Here is a 21,954-nt window from a genome sequence, read left to right as displayed (position 1 = left end):
TAGATGACCAGCACATCTCCTGCCCCTTCATAAAAATTGCCAGTGGATCTTTAACTTCCATCTGAAGATCCACCACATATGAACAGAAGGCATCACAGATAAACATCTTGTCTAAAACAGAAATGTTATTGAGACAAATTTATCTCTGCTGTAACCTCGCTGAAGTCAAAGGAATCTCACCAGGTTGGAATTTGACCAGTCATCTTTAAGACTGTATAGCCCTTTGTTACCACAATATCTGTGACTCTCTGATGACAGCATCACGAGTGGTATGTGAAGTTGTGACGATGTGACGCAGCAGGGAGGGGGGAGTGTTGACCTGGGAATGTGCCCTGGGGATGGGAGACCTGAGAGCCTGTCACCTGAGCCAGGAGGGGGAGGGGGAGGTAACACCTCTGCCCAGGAATGTGGACGGAGGCTGCGGCAGGGAACCTGCTGGGTGGGTTTAGTTTCAGTTTGGGGCTGGGTGGAGGAACGCAGGGAACCCCAGGGCTGGGGTCTAAGCTCCCTGCTCCCCCAGAAGGACTTGACTGAGGGGTCCTGGGTGCACCCACAAACTCCGTTTTGGACTGTGTTCCTGTTGTCCAATAAACCTTCTGTTTTACTGGCTGGCTGAGAGTCTCAGTGAATCCCAGGAAGAGGAGTGCAGGGCCTGGACTCCCCCACACTCCGTGACAACTGGTGGCAGCGGTGGGATGTACTGCACCCCGTGAATGGCGCTTCCTGCAGTAAGTGACTGGGGAACAGTAAAACGAAGGGGGATTGACGGGGACCAGGCGTGCTGAAGATTCAGAGAGAGACAGTTTCAGGAGGCGGTTAACCCCTGGGAGCGTGTGACCAGAGAGAAGGACTTTTGCAGTAACAGGGCCCCCCGGGGGATTGCAGCGAGCGGTCCCGGGGTGGAGGAGTCTGCAGCTCGACCCTGGTAAAGAGGTGGTGACCTCAAGAAGGACTGGCACCCTAGGGGTTTTTCCTGGAAACCGTGGAAAGCTGCCCGGCCTGTGAGTGGCCAGCAGGGAGATGTACGCTAAACGCCTTAAGAGTGACCTGGTGGAGCTGTGCAGGCAGAGGGGGCTGCACATCGGGAGGTCCGCCAAGGAACAGCTGATTGCCCAGTAGGAGGAGAGGGATCGCTTGGATGACCCAATCGCTGTCCCTGAGCGAAGCCGCCCGGCAGATGCAGCGTGGGCCCTGGGGCCTGACCAGGCTGGGAGGGGTCAGACTGCTGTAGAGGACATCCCGAGACCCTTCCTACCTAGGCCTGGGGGAGGGGTTGGGGGAAGCCCAGCGAATACCGAGGGCACCCTGACCCCGGCAGCCAGCAGGGGATCCTCCCGGCAGAGCTCCCCATCCCTGGAGCGGATGCGGCTGGAATGGGAGAGGGAGATGAAAATGAGGGAGCTGGAGGATCATGAAAAACAACGTCAACATGAACGTCAGAAGAAGGAGGGGGAACGTCAGGAGAAGGAGAAACAAAGACAGCATGAACTGGAGCTGGCCAGGCTGAGGAGCAGTGGGGCCCCGGCTGCGGTGAGTGCAGGGGGATCCAAGACTGCAAGGAACTTTGATAAGTGCTTCCTGGCCCAGCGTAAGGAGGGGGAGGACATAGATAGCTTCCTGACGGCCTTTGAGAATGCCTGCAAGCTGCACAGGGTTGACTCTGCAGACAGGCTCCAGTTTCTCACCCCCTTACTGGACCCCAAGGCCATGGAGGTGTACAGCCGAATGACAGGGGCGGAGGCAGGGGACTATGAACTGTTCAAACAGGCCCTGCTCCGTGAGTTTGGGCTGACCCCGGAGATGTACCGGAGTCAGCATAAAACGCCTGAGGTCACCTACCTACAACTGGCCAACCGGATGCAGGGATATGCCCACAAGTGGACAGCTGGGGCCCAAGCTAAAGAGAACCTGCTTGACCTAATCGTACTGGAGCAACTGTATGAACAGTGCCCATCCGACCTGAGGCTGTGGTTGGTGGACAAAAAGCTAGAGAACCCCCAGCACGCAGGGCAGCTGGCCGATGAGTTTGTGAACAGTCGGTCAGCGGGTAGCAGGGAGGAGTCCCAAAAGAACAGGCCCCCCCGATGCAGAGAGAGAGTCACCAGGGGACCTCCCAGCGGGGAAATAGGGAGAACCCCCTCCAAAGGGGAACGCCTGGCATCGGGCCCCTCTGACCCACTCGAGGACCAACGTGACCTGAGCTGCTATCACTGTGGCCAGAGAGGCTACGTACGGACCCAGTGCCCCAGGCTCAGGGACAGACTGAGCAGACCCAACCTACCCAGGGTTAACTGGGTAGGGACCCAGGTGGACGAGGGGCAGACGACCCAGGCAAGGGGGGCTGCCAGTTTACCACCTGCCCAGGAGGGAAGAGTACCCCCGGCCAGCCCCGCCAGAGGGCTGGAGGCTCTGGGCTCAGGGTGCTCGGTTTACAGGGTGGGCGCGGGGCTGTCCCTCCGGAGAGAGTGCCTTGTACCCCTGGAGGTGGATGGGAGGAAGGTCAATGGATACTGGGATACGGGCGCGGAGGTGACACTGGCCCGGCCCGAGGTGGTGGCCCCAGATCGGGTGGTGCCCAACACCTACCTGACCCTGACGGGGGTGGGCGGGACCCCATTTAAGGTGCCCGTGGCAAGGGTACACCTGAAATGGGGGGCCAAGGAGGGCCCCAAGGATGTGGGGGTACACCACCATTTGTCCACTGAGGTTTTGATGGGGGGGACCTAGAGGACTGGCCAAGCAACCCCCAGACTGCCCTGGTTGTGACCCGTAGCCAGAGCCAGCGAGGGGCACTGCGCCCTGACCTTGGGGAGGGTACCACACCAGAGGTGCAGGACCCTACCCTGGTGGGGAGGGAGCGCCGAGGGGCACGGCTTGGAGAGGCTGTGGCCTCAGACCCGGCCAGTGAGAGGGAACCGGTCCCCATCCCTTCCCCAGCCGCTGAGTTCCAGGCTGAGTTGAGGAAAGATCCCTCCTTGCGGAAGCTCAGGGACCTGGCCGACCTCAGTGTGGGACGGACCATGAGGAGAGGTTGCCAGGAGAGGTTCCTGTGGGAGAAGGGGTTCCTGTACCAAGAATGGGCTCCCACAAGGGAAGTAGAGTCCTGTGGGATCAGGAGGCAGCTGGTGGTCCCCCAGAAGTATCGCCGCAAGCTCCTGTACCTGGCCCATGACGTCCCCCTCGCAGGGCACCAGGGAATCCGGCGCACCCAGCAGAGGTTGCTACAGAACTTTTACTGGCCCGGGGTCTTTACCACGGTCCGGCAGTATTGCCGATCCTGTGACCCCTGTCAGAGGGAGGGGAAGGCCCGGGACAAGGGGAAAGCGGCTTTGAGACCTTTGCCCATCATAGAAGAACCTTTCCAGAAGGTGGCCATGGACATAGTGGGACCTCTCAGCAAGACGATCCGGTCGGGGAAGAAATACATTCTGGTGGTGGTAGATTTTGCCACCCGCTACCCCGAGGCAGTGCCATTAGCTTCCATTGAAGCAGACACCGTGGCAGATGCGCTCCTGACCATTTTCAGCCGAGTGGGGTTCCCCAAGGAAGTCTTGACAGACCAAGGGTCCAACTTCATGTCGGCCCTGCTCCGGTGCTTGTGGGAGAAATGTGGGGTCCGGCACAACTGGGCCTCAGCTTATCACCCCCAGTCCAATGGGCTGGTGGACAGATTCAATGGGACATTAAAGATGATGCTGAAAACCTTTATGAACCAGCACCCGCAGGATTGGGACAAGTACTTACCTCAACTGCTGTTCGCATACAGGGAGGTGTCCCAGGAGTCTACCGGATTTTCGCCTTTCGAACTGTTATATGGAAGGAGGGTAAGGGGCCCCCTGGACCTGATGAGAGACGAGTGGGAGGGGAAGGCCACTCCCGATGGAGAGTCAGTGGTGGAGTATGTTCTGATCTTCCGAGAGAGACTAGCTGAACTCATGGGCCTGGCCAGGGAGAATCTGGCCAGAGCCCAGAAGAAGCAGAAGGTCTGGTATGACCGCACGGCGCGGGCCCGTGCCTACGCCACCGGGGATCAGGTGATGGTTCTCATCCCCGTGAGAAAGAACAAACTACAGGCCGTCTGAGATGGCCCTTTCAAGGTTGTCAAGCAGCTCAATGAGGTAAACTATGTGGTGGAGCTGTCTAACCGGGCGCACCACCGCCGGGTGTACCATGTGAATATGATGAAGCCATATCATGCTGGGGGAATGTGGTGTTGGCCGTGTGTGGACAGTGGGAGGAGCAGGGAGATGACCCTTAGTAGATCTATTCCCTGGGACCAGAGCTGGTTCCCACCTGGAAACAATTCCCCTCTCGGATCAGCTAACCCCTGCCCAGCAAGCTGAGGTCAGGGGGGTGCTGCATCCGTACCGACAGCTGTTTTCCATCCAGCCTGGACACACTAATCTGACTGTCCACCGGGTGCAGACAGGGTCGCACCCGCCGATAAGATGCTCCCCCTTCCGAGTCACAGGGAAAACTGCTCAGGACCTAGAAAGAGAAGTCCGGGACATGCTGGCTTTGGGGGTGATCCAGCCATCTGCCAGCCCTTGGGCCTCGCCGGTGGTGCTGGTCCCCAAAAAGGATGGGTCGGTTCGGTTCTGTGTGGACTATCGGAAGCTCAATGCCATCACAATATCTGATGCCTACCCCATGCCCAGGCCTGACGAGCTCCTAGACAAGCTGGGAGGAGCTCAGTACCTTACTACCATGGACCTTACAAAGGGCTACTGGCAAGTGTTGCTGGATGCAGATGCCCAGCTGAAATCGGCCTTTATCACCCCTCTGGGGCTCTATGAGTTCCTGACCCTGCCTTTCGGCCTCAAGGGAGCACCAGCCACCTTCCAACACCTGGTGGACCAGCTACTGAGGGGGATGGAGAGTTTTGCTGTGGTGTATATTGATGACATCTGTGTCTTTAGCCAGACTTGGGAGGACCACGTGTCCCAGGTTAGACAAGTGCTGGACCAACTCCAGGGGGCTGGGCTGACTGTAAAAGCGGAGAAGTGCAAGGTGGGGATGGCTGAAGTATCTTACCTGGGCCATCGGGTGGGGAGTGGCCGCCTAAAGCCAGAACCAGCCAAGGTGGAGGTGATCAGAGACTGACCCGCTCCCCACACCAAAAAGCAGGTCCAAGCCTTTATTGGGATGGCAGGATACTACCGAAGATTTGTGCCCCACTTTAGCGCCATAGCCACCCCCATCACTGAGCTATGCAAGAAGAGGAAGCCAGACAAGGTGGTCTGGACCGAGCAGTCCAGGAGGCTTTCCGGGAGCTGAAGGAGGCTCTGGTCAGTGGCCCAGTTCTGGCAAACCCAGACTTTGACAAGCCCTTTGTGGTGTTCACCGACGCCTCAGACACAGGACTGGGGGCGGTGTTAATGCAGGAGGATGGAAAGGGGGAAAGACACCCCATCATGTACCTGAGCAAGAAGTTGCTACCCCGGGAGCAACACTACAGGGCCATCGAGAAGGAGTGCCTGGCCATGGTGTGGGCCCTCAAGAAACTAGAGCCCTATCTCTTCGGGCGACACTTCACCGTCTACACCGACCACTCTCCCCTGACCTGGCTGCACCAGATGAAAGGAGCAAATGCCAAGCTCCTGAGGTGGAGCCTGCTCCTGCAGGATTATGACATGGACGTGGTCCACGTGAAGGGAAGTGCCAACCCGATAGCGGATGCGCTGTCCCGGAGAGGGGGCCCCGAACTTCCCCAGGTCACTGGTCAGAGTGACCCCGCTCAGTTCAGTCTCGAAGGGGGGAGAGATGTGACGATGTGACGCAGCAGGGAGGGGGGAGTGTTGACCTGGGAATGTGCCCTGGGGATGGGAGACCTGAGAGCCTGTCACCTGAGCCAGGAGGGGGAGGGGGAGGTAACACCTCTGCCCAGGAACGTGGACGGAGGCTGCGGCAGGGAACCAGCTGGGTGGGTTTAGTTTCAGTTTGGGGCTGGGTAGAGGAACGCAGGGAACTCCAGGGCTGGGGTCTAAGCTCCCTGCTCCCCCAGAAGGACTTGACTGAGGGGTCCTGGGTGCACCCACAAGCTCTGTTTTGGACTGTGTTCCTGTTGTCCAATAAACCTTCTGTTTTACTGGCTGGCTGAGAGTCTCAGTGAATCCTAGGAAGAGGGGTGCAGGGCCTGGACTCCCCCACACTCCGTGACAGAAGTACAAAGAGCTAAATAACTAGGACATGTGAAAGAGGCCGAAATTGAATTTCACAGGCCTATAGTGCATGACAAAAAGGGTAGTGTGCTTTTAAGCAAAGAAAAACATTTACCAAAATATCGTTTGCTAGCATGCATGCTGTTACTTGGTATTTACAGGCTACATTTGAAATTAATTATTATTATATTATTATTTGAACTGCTGTAGCTCGCAACGGCTTTGCTCAGGGTTGAGACCCCACCCTGCCAGCTGCTGTGCAGAGAAGCCATACGGTATTAATTCAGCTAGCATAATTCTTGCCCGGAGGCTTTGTCAAGCCACCTTTTGCTGACACTCTGGTCCCGTGTACCTGTTTCACACCTGCTGCCCGTAAAGCCAGGGGGACATTTACAAACGTACGAGTTCAAGGCATCCACACAGGCTGCTTGGTTTAAACAAGGATTGGGTTCACACTCATTGATGTTCACTTCACAGTGCAGTCCCGTGTACCCTGTCACACACTGACACCTGAGGATGAAAACAAAAACACTCTTCTATTGTGGCCACTTTTAAAGCTCACACATCTGTGGACTGGAGGCACTCTTTGTTTCCGCTAGAGATCCAGTTACATTACAAAAAGCCAGAACATTAGAGAGGCACCCCAATATTATGGAACCTCGAAATTCACAACTGGTCCTTTTCTGTAAAATGGGCCAGAGCAGAGCACCCCATAAACATCAGAGAAGTTCTGATCTGGATCCAGAAATAAACTTTTTGGTCCAGGTTCATCTTGATGAAACATAAAAATAGAAGACAGGAGGAAGGGCTGAGGTCCATCAATGCCCATATCTTCCCCCGGGCCCAACAATCACAGGAAACTTGGTCACGTGGGATACACAAATGGATGAAAATTGTTCAATGCTATAATAGAAGGTTAAAAAACACCAAGGGTCCCCCCTCCTTCCCCATGCCTGGGGAAAACTGATTCAGGAAAACAGTACTCTGTAGGTTTCTGCCCACTGTAAGGGTGGCAACCCTACCGCACTCTCACTTTCTACCCCTCCCCCGCCACATTCTCCTCACTATCTATCACGCCCTTAACAAAAGCTAAAATAACACCATCACGTTTTTTTTTCTTTTTAAATATCCACCTTTCTCCCACACTGGGGTGCGTGTTGAGATCACTTGACAGATTAGCCTACCGCCTTTGCTAAAATCTTTGGGGAAAGCCAGACACTGCAGCACATCTGGCTTTGTGTATTACAGGAAGTCCGTCAGCAGTTTTTCACCTGAAGTTGTTGATACCATCTTTGCATTTGGCCCCATTCTTACAGGGTCTGCTGAGACACTCATCAATGTTTTTTTCACACAAGACACCAGTAAACCCAGGAAGGCACTTGCAGTGGAAACTCCTGAGCCGATCCTCGCAAATGCCCTTGTTTAGACATGGGTTTGAAAGGCATTCGTTCACCTCTGTTTCACAGCGAGTGCCTGGGAAGAGAGAGACCAAAGCAAAGGTTTACATTCAATTTTAAAAGATTCAAAATCTGTTAGGAACAATCAGGAACCAATTTCTATGATTCGGTGTCTCAGACAAATCCAGAAGACAATTAAAATTATACAGAATTCTTTGGGGAATGGCAAACAGATTAGCTGAATGGCTGGCTTTTTTCCTCAGCATAAAATATATTGCATTGATTGGATGCAACTGTAAAGGAGATGCAGGAATCAGCTTCACAGTTATAGAAATAAAACCCTCATTACACGTTTGTCAACATTTGAAAAAAACAAACTTTTACTGGGAATGTACAGAAGTGAGTGTTACCAACTTTGTTAGTAAGTTGGGCTCTTCAAATAAGAAGTACGTCTCATCTGTCAGGGCTTGTCTACATTACCCGCTGGATCGGCGGGCAGCGATAGATCCAGCAGGGGTTGATTTATCGTGTCTAGTCTAGAGACGATAAACTGACTGCCAAGTGCTCTCCCATCGAGTCCGGTACTCCACCAGGACAAGAGGCGCAGGCGGAGTCGACAGGAGAGCATCAGCCATTCACTTACCGCAGTGAAGACACCGTGGTAAGTAGATCTAAGTACATTGACTTCAGCTACGTTATTCCTGTAGCTTAAGTTGCATAACTTAGATCGATACCCGCCCCGGTGTAGACCAGGCCTCAGTTTGTAAGTGGTAAAGTAATGATATTCAGGCGTCAATATGGGTTAAGGGCTGGATCTTTCATCACGAACTTTCCCATGAACTCATACATTCTCAGAAAGTTGTGTGTGTGAAGAGTGCAGGATGGGCCCCAAGGATATATTAGAAACACACACACAATCAGAAGCTGAGACACCATTCTGAGTAAATGATGAGAGATACAGAGGAGAGAAAGTATTGCTACAATGGAAATGAGGTTGGAACCTTTTCATTTTTTAAGAAAACCATCCAGGAGTTTAGTTGTGCATAAAGTTCCACGTTGTGAGATATGCAAAGTTGCAGAAACTGCATAAGATTTAAAGTCAAAGCTTTGCGGCAATCTGGAAACCCAGGAGAAGAAAATCATTCTTTAACATGATGCAAAACAACAGAAAGTTGCAGAGCTAAATGGGAAGGGAAGCAACTTCTAATAGCGATGGGGAGGATTTGGCCCATGGATATGCTATAAAAATAATAAATAAAACAACAACAATAGCATTTAACACTCGTATATCAACTCTGAAATATTTCATCAAGGTGAATATTATTATTCTTCGCTCAAGGTCAGACAAAGTTGGGAATAGACCCCAGATCTCCTGACTCCCAGTCATGTGCTTGAAGCCACCAGACCACACCTTCTCATCTAAATATTACACATGCCTAGATCAATGCATACCTATAGCAAATATATGAAGATAATCTTGAATTACACTTAGTGAGCATAAAGGTACATATTTTCTGGTTAATATAAATAAAAACTAAATCAATCAAGAAATACAGCTTACCTGTGAATCCTTCTGCACATGTGCAGTGATAAGCATTGATGCCATCAACACAAAGTGCTCCGTTCACACATGGGTTGGACCTGCATTCATTTATATCTTCCTCACACAGTAAACCTTCAAGCAAGAATAGTTACAAGCCATGATTTACACAGTATTTTAAAACATACATGGTACGTATCCTGTAGTGATTGGTTTTGAAAGCCATAATGGCAAAATATTTCTTGTGTCATAAAAGGTTGAGAGCAGGACATAAAATCTCTCAAGGATGCAATTCAGTGTGAACAGTTGCCCATCCATACACGTAGTTACTGAGACTTTGGAGCTCAACGTTTAAAAAGTAGTCAGCCGCACATGTATAATTTTAATTCATATTGATATAAAAAGCTTTTATAGGGCTAATGTGATATAGGGTAGGGACTGCTTAGGTGGAAAGATCTGGGCATAGGAGTAGGAGGATACCTATTCAATAATCAACAATTTAATGATAAAATAAGTTAAGACCTCGATTCAGCAAGGTACAAAAGCAGGTGCCAGAGTTTAAGCATGTGAAAAGTGCTGTTCAGAGAGAGAGAGAGTGGGTGTGCGCGCACGTATGTATGTGTATTTTCAATAACGTTTCTGTTCGAAGAGAAAAGATGAAAAAATATCAATTAGGCATCCATAGGATTACTCACATGCTTGAAGTTAGGCATCTGTCTTGCTGAATCAAGGCCTTACAATATTAGGTTTCATTAGCATTTTTCCACAAAAGTGCCTCGTTAATATTTCTTCACTGTTATTCCTTTTTTTTTTTTTAGAACAGAAGTGTTACTACCCACACACAGACACAGAGTACATCTTGAATATTGATCCTTTTACTTCACAAAGTATTCACCTACACCAAAGGTTTTCTCTGTCTAACGGGCCAGATTCACCACTGTTATAATTCCATGGAAGTCACTGAAGAAATAAGCATAACCCTAATAGGTCTGTTTTATTTATGCAACATGTAACTGATACCCTTATGAAGAGGAGTTATAAAGCAATTAAATCACTTCTGTCACCTGTATAGCCTGGTTGGCACTGGCAAATGAACACCCCAATACCATCTTTGCAAACTCCATTGTTGAGGCAAGGGGTTGACTTGCACTCATCAATCTCCTTTTCACACTTTAAGCCTAAATTGAAAAACAAAGCAGGATCACAACTAAGAACACAGAAAGAAAGTATAATTAAATCACTCAGAAACAGGGAGGGCATTACAGACCATTATCTTTGCTTTAAAACACAGCAGTTTACCAGAGACCTGTGACAATTGCTATCAGAAAGGTACAGTGCAGATCAGGCAATAATAAAATACAAGCTGATCAGCTCCAGATCTTCAAACTTAGTACATTTCTATCCTTTAAAGAAAATAATCATTGGGGAATATAACATACCCAGTTGCTCTGGAGCAACTGCAGAGCTCACAATGGATACATGCAAAGGCAGACCTACTGGGATTAATGGACTGCAGTGTGAGTTTCTTGGTCCTTGCTGATCACAGTTGTGGTCAAGGGGTGGGATTTTCAAATATATTCAGTCTTGGTCTGATGCTGCTCCCATTAAAGTCAATGGGGATGTTACCATTAACTCCAATAGGAGCATAGTATAGGCCAACATGAGCCTTTTGAAAATCTCTCTTAGAGAACAAACACTGAGATAAACCATACAACAACAAAGGGAACAGTTCTTCATTTTTTAAAAAAATGTGAAGAATAATGAATAACCTGTGTCAGCAATAGTGATTTCCATTAATTATATTATGTGCTTTTTCTGCTGGGAGTGTCAAGTTCTTTTATAATTTCTCCTCGGAACAGAACTTTCTAACTACCTCATACGATGAAACAATGTCCTCCCAACATACACACACTTTACCTGTGTATCCAGGTGGGCACATGCAAATGTACCCACTTCCAAGTTGTTTGCATGTGCCATTATTATGGCATGGTTCCAGGAAACACTCATGAAAAACCTGTCACAGATCAGAACAGTAGAGTTATCAAAGAGGTGGAGAGACAACCATGTGTATTACACAGACAAATATCAAACAATGACTGACATGTAACAGCATTTTAAAAAAAAGTCTTTATGCCACAGTTCTCTAGCATTTCTTTTCCACTCCATTCCTCTCCACAGAGGCTGGTACTGTATCCCTACCATCAGCCATCTGCAATGGCTGGGAGAGGTGAGTCAGGGCACACTGTGGAGTGCATTAGGCCTACAGGCTGTATTTTAGCCACCCCAATCTAAAGAATACAGAAATAAATATCCAGAGCTAGTGGCATGAAAGGGACTTTTTCAGAGGTTAGCATTCTAGTTATTGTTATTTATTTGTACTTTGATAGCAGGCCTCACTTCAGCAAAGCACTCAAGCATGTGCTTAACTAAGTACATGAATGGTCCTATTGACTTAAATGGGAAAACTCAGCTGCTTGCTGTACTGGGGCCTGAGTTTGTGGACTGCATGTATTATAAGCTAATAGCTCAGGTCTAATTTATCACTTACCAACTTTATTCATGTAATGTAGATTCTCACAACCTGATTCTGAGACTGAGTGCTCTTTTCTGAGTTACAACAATGGGGGCCTTTCATGCAAACCCATAGTCCTGGGAATAGTCTCCACTCACATGAGTGATCCCATGTATTTTGAGAGGGCTAATCACAGGAGAAAGGATTTGCAGAATTGGGTCATACCTGACTAGTCTGACATCTCTTCTTAAATTTATATAAATCAAAACAAATAAATGAAAATAAATACTTCAGAACCAGAACCTGGAAGCCAGAAGTAATCTCCTGGAAGACTAAAATGAAAAAGAAACCAAATAAAAGAGACACTGATCGCCAGTATAGGAGCTACTGATCAGATGAGGAGTTGGAGGTTTTATGCAAGGAGTTGGGGGTTTTATGTTTTTTTAAAAATAAAAGTTTAGTGACATTTTTATGTCAGGCTAATGTTATCATGCTTCCAAATCTAAGACTGCCTTTTACTGGATCAAATCTCCTTCTCCCAAATACGACTGTTCTATTATTGTAGTAGAATTTTAAAATACAATATTTTAGTGAATCACTATTAAATTACCCTTGAGTGGAAGAGCTTATTAGAAAACGCAAACACAGTTTTTTTATTTCTGCTGCATAAGGCTGTTAATTAAGGACTTATATATATATATGTAAGCCAGCTATGGAGTTATAAGGCACGATGTTTGATCACTTTAATCAAATAAAGGTAGCCCCCATGGTAACTACAGCTGCCTAGTTTGGCAAATAAACTCATTATCACAATTATATTATGGAAGGCATTAGCCATTTAATATTGGCATCCGACACTCTGTGTCTTCCATTAGAGCTAGCATCATTAAAAAAATAAATAAATCTTGTCCTTGCCTGACTGCTGACTTTGTATTGCTTGCTGATATTTTCTGGAGAGACTGGTACCATTACACTCTCCTCGGCCGCTGTGAAAGTAGAGCCAAAACCTAAACAGGATTATTATGAAAGCAGCTGTTAATGCAGCTTGACAAGACCCTAACTGCATTGCATTGATGCATTTAAAAAATGCTATGAGGGAAGTGGATTTGTGGGAGTAAATACCGCACCTACAGTAAAAACTTATTCAATTCCAAAACACGAACATCAATAATAAATGAAGAAAGGGTGGGGCACTGTGGTGAATTCACTCTTTAGACTTATTCCTCTCCAGTCCTGACTTAGAGCTTAGATGGTCACATAAATCATGTTAGTCTGTCTACTGCAAGGTAGTTTTTATAGGCCAAAGGCAAAACTTTCATTGTTTCCAGTGGGGTTACTATCTAGGCTCTGTCAGGGAACCTTAATCCATATCACACAGTCATCCACAATTTTGTGTGACTGGCAGCGTCTGATAACTCAGAGATAATCCAGGAAAGGAATAGCAGGGGTGATGCATTGGTAGAAATGTGTGGCGAACATTGTGGAAGGAGAATGGTGTATTCTTCCTTTGAATGGACCCAATTTTCACTAAGGGCCAGATCCTGCCCCCCTCAGTCACATTCTCTGGAGGAAATTAATCAACTTACTTGAACAGTCTGTGATGGATCTGGCGCCAATGATCGTAGTTGTCCCATAAAAGGGACAAGATAAGCAGTAGGACTTTCCTGGGTCGGGCTGATAGTAGTCCCGGGGGCAGGGGTAGCAAGGCATTAAACCAGAGCGAGAGAATTCCCCTGCTGCACAAGGTACTGCAAAGTGCAAAACAAACTCTAATGACTGCTGGCTCCCAGTGCATGGTCTTTTCCCCACCATCATAGGGCAGTTTTTGCCTCAGTCCTACAAGACTAGGCCAATAATCACGAGAATTTCACAACCAAAGTATGTGCTTATTTAAAGGGTCACTCAGGTTAACTCTGGCCCCAAATAAGCTCTTTTTCAAACCTAAGACCAGAGAAATGTTTCCATGTAATCTTTGTCCTATGGAGACAGTTCTCAAATTCAACCAAACACCCCACACTGCAGTCCTTGCAATGCACAAACATATTTTCAACAAGGTCAGCACCTGGAGACAGATTCTCTTCCCTGATCCACTCTCACTGTGGACTGTTCTCCCCATCAGCCCTTGGGGTGCAATTGCCCCAAAGGGGTCTGTGCCAAGACAGAACCCATTGACGGTAGTTTACTTTGAAAGCAGACTCAGTAAAAACTGAGCAAGGACCTCAGGATTTTGACCCACAAAAATGATTGGCTATTGCCTGGATGATTGTTACAAAACATCGAGTAGTGCTTTCTATAAATAAAAAAAGGAAGTTTTTATTATCACATAACCATCTGGATATCTGACACAGGGCCTACAATAGAATTCTGCGTGCATACAGCACAGCTTCGTCTCTGAAATCTTTCAGAAAAACTGGTGTTTGATATGCAGCAAAAAATTATGTACACTGCTGCTGGGTGACATAACTTCACTGCAGTCAGCCAGGAGCTGCAGGTTACCTGAGGTCAGATAAATGGGGCAATAGTGGATGGTATTTAGCAACATTTTGTTTTCAGGAATTTCACTGGCCTTGTCCTCACAAACCTCCACATGCTGAGATATCCACAGCTCCTCTTTTCACTGTTGACAGGTTTTCTGGACAGGCGATGCAGTTCTTAGATCCAAACATAGGCTGATATGTGCCAAGAGGACATGACTCACAGGTTTCAAGACCATTAGGTGAATACGTTCCCTGCTGGCACTGAGCTAAAAGGCAAAATAATACATAAAGATTAGGCATAAGGCTAAGTGATATCTAACAGAAAGTATGTCTCCTGTCCCCTAAAAATAAAGGTAACACTTTATAATATATTGACAAGCAACCCTTGAAAGAAAGAGCTACCAGGACATTTGTAAACCAGAAGATAGTGCTCTATGCAACGTTTCGCAAAGTACAGACAGCACATAGCATCCATCCCCTCTCCAAATGCATTTAATTTATTCTGAGGGTTGTTTATTTCACTATAATTTCATGGACACATCTAAACCACAGGCTGTACAATGAAATGTGCAAAGCACAGAATAAAAAAAATGCAATTCTATTGCAGCCCACTGGCTATCAATTACTGATAGTGTATTTACAAGACATAAACTCGCTATAGTTTAGTATATTCCAATCGGTTGCAGATTGTTTATTGTTAGCAATTCATATTTTAACTAACAAAGCCAATTAAACAACAGTAACTAGAAAATACCAATCCTTATAATCATAAACAAGCTGCAAAGTGAGAGCTCTCTTCCGGCTTCGAGGCAGAACGGTGCAAGGTGGGACACAAAAGTGACAGTGGCAAGAGGTATTATTCCTTGGGAGATGTAGAGGATGTTGGCAGGGAGAAGTACTAAGATGTGCCACTATGTGTACACTTCCCTTTCAGTGCTGCAACATACACTCTCTCTGGCCTTAACAGCCTGTTCCACTGACACTTAAGAGGTACAAGCAATGGCATTCTAGATATCTTCTCCCCTCTCCACATGTACCCACACAGAGGCAGCCAGGATCTAGGCAAAAGCCATAAAGTAACACAGCCATCCATTTAATTTTCTATGGTGCTATTCTAGTTACATTTTGCAATGCTCAGTAGTTTCAAGCACTAGAAGTAAACTTTAAATGCTAGAAGTAAACTTCTGAATGCTGAGCTCACACCTTTACACTCAGAGATACTCCTGGAGTGGAGGTATTCGGTATAGCTGCCAGATGGGCAACTTTTGCATTCCAGCTGCCCTTCCTCATCTTGATAGGATCCAGTCCAGCAGCTTTCACAAGTGCGATGCTCCAGAGAATAATAGGTACCCAAAGGGCAGTTAACTGGGATTTCAGAGAAGGAAAAATAAAACACACGTTAACCATGGAATACCTGACAATAAGCAGATGCTCTTCTTGGTATTTCAGGGCAACTCCATTTGGCCTAACTCACTTTATCTCAATCTTGGCTATGTGGATTCAGTGACATCTGTGCAACCTCACTGACCTGACTGGGTTTGCATAGGGGGAACTGATTGGAACTTTGTAAACATTTGTATTCATGATGAATAGGAAGGAATGGACTGTCTCCCTCTGCCTGAGGAAAGAGCGGGTGATTCCCTGACTCCATCTCCATCCTTAGAGGATTTTAAGGCCTGGCTTGACCAAGCCCTGGCTGGGATGATTTAGCTGGGGTTGGTCCTGCTTTGAGCAGGGGGTTGGACTAGATGACCTCCCGAGGTCCCTTCCAATCCTGATCGTCTATGATTCTTCTATGATTCTATGAATAGCATCCAGCTCATGCTCTCTCTCTCAGCTATGCTGGAATGGCAGGGCTTGACAGTAGATAGGCTGTGAGTTACCTTTTCATCAGCAGTGAAAGTCAATGTGACCAAGTTCATATAGGGAGCAAAACTGTTAGGTAAGGTGTACTTTTTACATAGCCATTTTTTGGAGCAGCCCACCCTTCAGAAAGCAGACTGCACAAAGCATTAGACAATAAATTGCTTTGGCAGGTCTCAGCTACTGCAACCCTGTGATGCCTGTGCCAATAGCCCACCCGAAACAAATATCTCCCCCAAACCTTTTTTTTTTTTTTTTTTTTTTTAAAGTCACATATACAGGATATAAGGCCAGGAGGTACAGAGCTTTTGGCTTACCACACATTCGCCCTCTCAGAACTGAACCAGGTCTGCAGAACAGAAAGGCTTTCTCAGTTTCCAGTGAGTTGCTGTCAGCTACAACCAGTTCTGATGCAAACTGAAAAGAATACATGGGTTCCTTATTGAGTGTCCTTTTCAGCCTGTTTGTGATAGTCTCTAGAGTTTTAAGAAGTCGCTGCTGGTTTTCTGATTCCACAGTATCATTCCTTTCACTGGGCAATGGCACACTAGCTAGAATATAAAAAGAAAACACATGCATACACAGTGTGTTACAGATTTTATTGCTATTCAGGCCGCAGTAGTCTATACGAGTGGACCAAAAAAGCAGTGATCATTGTTACTATGGTCAACGGGAATTGACCACACAAACCCATGCTGTACCAAATACAGTGCTGACCACACAAATCTGCTACCCAAGAAATGAGCTAGTGAGAAACTGTGGCTATAAACTCAGTGAGAAACCTGTGATCTGCATTTCCTGCTGGCTTCATGAACTGCAAACAATGTAATATTTTGTTAAGAATAAATTTTAAAAAGGAGGCACAGGAAGGGGAAGTTTTTCCTCACCAGTGATGTTAAATATTAACTTAATTTTGTGATCTGTCATTGGAATGTTGAGTTTTTTGTGTCTCTTGACCCGGGACGGTGCTGTTTTCACAGAGCCAGAGAGAGGCGTTTGTAGCTGTTCTTCCTGCACTATGTCAAGGAAGTCATTGTAGGAATAATCCAGACGGTTTGCTGCACCCCAGCCACCGGGTCCTGCAAGAAAAAGCAAAAGTGGTAGGAAGGGAGTTCTGTCTGTATGCTTACTCAGGCCTGTGGTTCATTCCCAAGAGTGCCAACAAGTACTATCCCATAGTAGTTTCTGAGATGTGGGCATCTGTCCAGGAGGAACTAGACTCTCACACTCATTTTATGTAGCAGCCTGAACAGCTGGGAGATTAACACATTTGGTCACTGCTGAACTGGGTCTCACGCATATAAATCCTCTAGTGGCAATAGGCCCACATCCAATCCCCTTACCTATCCAGTCCATATTAAGCATATTGGGTCAAATTTATACCTGGTGTTACACCCCTAAAGTTATAAATTGTACCATGTATTCATTTGGCCTGGACTGTTTAAATAAGTGTTTCTGTACGTAATGTGTCTTTGTATAATGATTGGAATTGAAGAACTTTTGCCTGTTCCATTCAACATCTCTTTTTAGAAAAAAATGGAAGTATAAATAATCTTTGCATATAACTGAGCATCTTTATTTAGATTTTAAATAACTAATGGCAAATTAACCCCAGAACCTTGGAATTATGTTCTCTGAAACTATCATCTCTAAAGAACATGAGCCAAATTCTGATCTCAGCTACACAGACGTAAATTTGGAGAAATTCCAGAGACATCAGTGGAGATTTCATCATTGTTTCCTCCTAACTACTTTCAGTCACTAACCAAGGCTCCAACCACGCAGTCTTAAGCACATGGTTATCCTTACTCACTGCTAATATGTAAACTTGTGCACATATCTCAGGCTCGATTTAAACTAGTGACAAAAATGAAAGACTCCCTCAGTTACATTAACAATTCCCAGAGTCATCCTGTCTCCTTCGTCACTGTTTTGGTTTCAAAACGTATGGTTTTTGAAAACCCCTTTGCTTTCAAGACTAGCCAAACAGTTTCATAGTTTTATTGTTCTTGTATACTGAGACACCTTAGTCATCTTTTCCCCTACAGGTGCAGTGTATGAGACAGGCAGGCAGGCTAGTGTAATATGTTTAATTGTTTAGTATCTCAAGGGCTCTGTAATTATTTTCTTTAAATCTTCCACACAGCATACTTAAATCTACCAGAGCTAAATGTACCCACCATATTATGACTTAGCAGAGCTAAATGTATTTAAACCACACTAAACCTCTATGGCTAGCAAGCTACACCGTAATTAAATTACCAATTGCAAATCCATTTTCATAGTCATAATTATATTCTAGGCAATGTTTCAGTGGCAAATCCTCCAATCTGCAGTCAATGTCATCGACATCATTACAGAACGATGGGACCTGTAAATAGAAATAGACAAGCCATTAAACAAACAAACAAATATATAATCTAATCTCAGGACAAAGCACCCAGCCTTGCCTGCTCTCTGACATCAGATTTCATCCTGCATAGCTATTACAATCAAACCGTTCAAATATTGTGCATTCAGGATTTCCTTCCACCTTTGTGGGAACTTGTGCAGTGTCAGAATTCTTGCAACAGTATATGCACAATAAGGAAAATCACTTGAGAGGAAGGATAGTTTTGTATTAAAGCACAAAATGGAATGTCAGCGATCGAGGTCCCAGTCCCAGCTCTAGCACTGTGCGTCTTTGGATAATTCATTTAACTTCACTGTGCCTCTATTTTACAAAATAAGGATAACAGTACTTTCCAATGCCACCCTGGTGCAGGTGCTTAACTCGTTAATGTTTGTAAAGCTCTGTAAGATCCTCAGAAGGAAGGTGCTATAAAAGAGCAGAACTATTTGCTTTTAGACTGGGCAACTGATTGTTCAAAAGCTTCATTTCCCCACTGGAGTCTGCTTAAGTGGGTTTATAAGATTATAGACAGAGGTCTTATTGAAATCCTGCTGAACATAGTAGGTTGCAGATGAAGAAAGCTTTCCTGTGAAACCAATGGAAATTTACAGTAATTTGATCCTACTGGGAGATTTTATTAGTCCTAAACAAAACCGTAAGTCTCTCCTCAATAAAACCTGACAATAAAAGATGGTGTTACAGGGAAAGTAGATTGTAACATGTGATATCATCAGACTGTACAAAAGAAAATAGGCTATAAAAGTAAAGAGGAAAATATTTTCTGCGCTACAGTGAATTCACTGTACCCATTTGGTATAATTCCACAGCAGGGTAACAGATGGGAGAAGAACGGAGATGATATGATATATCTCCATAGTTTACATGCAGTCTGAAGCCTGACTATTTGGACTGAATGTGGATTGAGCATGGAGGGGACGCAGAGGTAAAATCCACCTGCACTATGAGGCCAAGTGTGAGCTGCTCTGCAGCTTTTCCGGTTGGTTTAGCAGCCGTAGCCTCTTCAGGCGAGTTGCCTGGGTATTGTATCGGTTTAAGCCCCACCGAAAGACACAGAAGAGGCAAAGGCCTCATTGCACAGCTGTTCCACCTGCAATCCCCTTGTGCAACTCCTACCTGGTGCTGAAGCAGTGCAGAGAACTTGGCACAGCACTCCCATGGCTAAAGGAGAATTGCCCCCTCAATGAAGGGAGCGGTGACCACATCAGAGCTGAATAAAGGGGCAGTCGAGCTTTCTTTGATTTAACCCAGTCTGTTGTTTTTCAGGATATCCTTCCTGCAGGATGTGTTCTAGGAAGTGGCTTTTGTTAGCATTTACTTTCTCCCCCTCGCCTCTCCCTTGGAGTTTATCCCTGTGTCTTGTGTGTTTGGAAGCTGGTGATTTTTTTTCCGTTGGATCACTGCTGGGATTCCAAGAGTCTTTGGAAATGGACTGGACATATTTAATTGGACTTTTGGATTTGCTTTTTCCAGCTTATTGCACTTTAATATAAATGCTTGGGCAGATCTTCAAGTGTTTTTCACCAGTAAACTTATGTTCTTATGTTCAGTATTCAATGCATATCATTTTTGCTAATGTTTTTACTCTGCACTTTGGGCTCACTCACAATTGATAATATGCTATCAAAGAGGAGGAATGGAAGGAAAACCAGCCAGGATCTTCCACAGAAAGAAAATAAAGCTGAGCCAATAGGAGGGAAAGACACAGATGTCTTCAATCAGAAAGGTTTCAGAGGAACAGCCGTGTTAGTCTGTATTCGCAAAAAGAAAAGGAGTACTTGTGGCACCTTAGAGACTAACCAATTTATTTGAGCATGAGCTTTCGTGAGCTACAGCTCACTAAGTGAGCTGTAGCTCACGAAAGCTCATGCTCAAATAAATTGGTTAGTCTCTAAGGTGCCACAAGTACTCCTTTTCTTTTTTCAATCAGAAAATGACTCTGAAGTCTTGTGTCTGTCCTGCACCATTCAGAGTGTAGCATAAGGTGACTGCAGTGACTCAGAAGTCTTTTGCGGTTTGTGATCCAAATAAAATTGTATGACAATGAGGGCTGCTGGGCTGGGGGGTTGATGATGCTTCTGTGGGGAGAAGATATTTTTGTTGGTGATGCTTTTCTCTTCACCCCTCTGTGTTGTCCTCTGCCCGCACAGCACAGCCCTCAGTTCTGGGACAGTACTGCTTCAATAGGCAGGGAAGCTGATTCCAAAGCCCCTCGAAGTACTGCTTCTTCTGCCCTGGAGCCATGCAGTGGACAAGTGTGGGGAAGAAAGGTGCTGAGGATCTGCTCTGGGTTGATGGGCAGAAGTGTACAGAGCTGGGAGGGAGGCAGGAGCCACAGAGGGATAAGGGAGCATGCTACTCCTTTGCATCCAGCATACCACTGGGTCCTAATGAGTTTGCTGCTTTTTCAGATGGTACAGTGCAACTTGCAACCCTCTCATAACCCGCTTCAAGACTGTGTCCCACTGGTTGTGAGCTACTGGCCTGAGCACAGATCAGGACCCAGCAGCACCAGACCTGACAACAGTGTGCTCTGTGGCTTGAGCAGGTCACCCAGGCATTCAGCATACAAGTTCAAAGAAAGTTCAGCAGCTAAATTGGTCTTTAGGTGGCCAGGTTTTCAAAGGCATTGAGCACCGGGAGCTCTTATGCCACAATTCGGAACAGAAGGTTAATAATTTAGGTACCGACTTATAGGTTTAGGTGCCTAAATTTAGGCTCCAGATTTGAATATTTTGCCATAGTCCCTGAATGTCAAGAAACGTGCTATAGTGGGGGTGCAGGGTGAGGTTTGCAAAAGCATCAAAGGGTGCATCAACACAGCCCAGGGCAGCGCGCCTCCCAGCCTGGGTCAACAGATGTGGGTTAGCGGGGCTAGAGGCCTACTGTGCAGATGGCCCTTTGAAGTTGTGGCTTAGGCTGGGCTAAGGTTCTCAAGCCCACCCCCCTCCCTACACTTCAGAGCCCAACTGGCAACTTTAAAGCACTGTCTACCAAGCTGTTTTCAGAACCCCATTGAGTTGCCCCTGCGTGCTGTGCAGACACCCTAAATGACTTAGGAGCACAAATCCCATTGTAAATCCATAGGATTTGGGCTCCTAAGGGCCCATCTATTCAAACACTTAGTATGCAGCAATCTGGGGTTTAAAGAGGAGTAGATCAAAGCGCACAGGAGCTCAAAGTGGAGCCTTTATCATGCAGCAGCAGGATCCACACGGACACTTAGTGCAGGGTAGACATACGCCCAGGGTTCAAACAGACAAGCCCTAAGTCACAAGGCACTTTTGAAAATCTTACCACAACTCCAAGACAAAGACTGCAGTTAACTCCCCGATTTATGGATACAAACAACGGTACAAGGGTTTGCACAGCAACCCCTACAATAACAAACCAGTGTACTTTGCCTATAATGGAGACATTTCGTATTTTGAAATGGAACAGACTTCCCTTTCAAGTTTCTAAGGTATATAGTAAAAGAACAAAAAGAAAAGGAGTTCTTGTGGCACCTTAGAGACTAACAAATTTATTTGAGCATAAGCTTTCGTGAGCTACTGCATGCATCCAATGAAGTGAGCTGTAGCTCACAGAAGCTTA

The 21,954-nt window shown here is 46.4% G+C and overlaps 1 protein-coding gene across 1 annotated transcript in view; it reads right to left on the bottom strand.

Annotated features, from left to right (window-relative positions):
• Positions 1-21,954, bottom strand: part of SVEP1 (sushi, von Willebrand factor type A, EGF and pentraxin domain containing 1) — a 164,996-nt gene that overhangs the window by 69,464 nt on the left and 73,578 nt on the right. The window contains exons 14-25 of the mRNA XM_048851809.2: positions 18,213-18,321; positions 16,838-17,029; positions 16,268-16,501; positions 15,291-15,452; positions 14,192-14,353; positions 13,197-13,358; positions 12,526-12,617; positions 11,016-11,112; positions 10,163-10,276; positions 9,120-9,233; positions 7,433-7,634; positions 6,514-6,671 (exon numbers count right to left, since the gene is read on the bottom strand). Of these exons, the coding sequence (XP_048707766.2) occupies positions 6,514-6,671; positions 7,433-7,634; positions 9,120-9,233; positions 10,163-10,276; positions 11,016-11,112; positions 12,526-12,617; positions 13,197-13,358; positions 14,192-14,353; positions 15,291-15,452; positions 16,268-16,501; positions 16,838-17,029; positions 18,213-18,321 (1,798 nt within the window). The remainder of the gene's footprint in view (positions 1-6,513; positions 6,672-7,432; positions 7,635-9,119; positions 9,234-10,162; positions 10,277-11,015; positions 11,113-12,525; positions 12,618-13,196; positions 13,359-14,191; positions 14,354-15,290; positions 15,453-16,267; positions 16,502-16,837; positions 17,030-18,212; positions 18,322-21,954) is intronic.

Source organism: Caretta caretta, chromosome 5, assembly GCF_965140235.1.
Source record: "Caretta caretta isolate rCarCar2 chromosome 5, rCarCar1.hap1, whole genome shotgun sequence".
Classification (NCBI taxonomy): Eukaryota; Metazoa; Chordata; order Testudines; family Cheloniidae; genus Caretta; species Caretta caretta.
The sequence above is the reverse complement of the archived record's forward strand: the minus strand, read 5'-3'. Positions and strand labels throughout refer to the sequence as shown.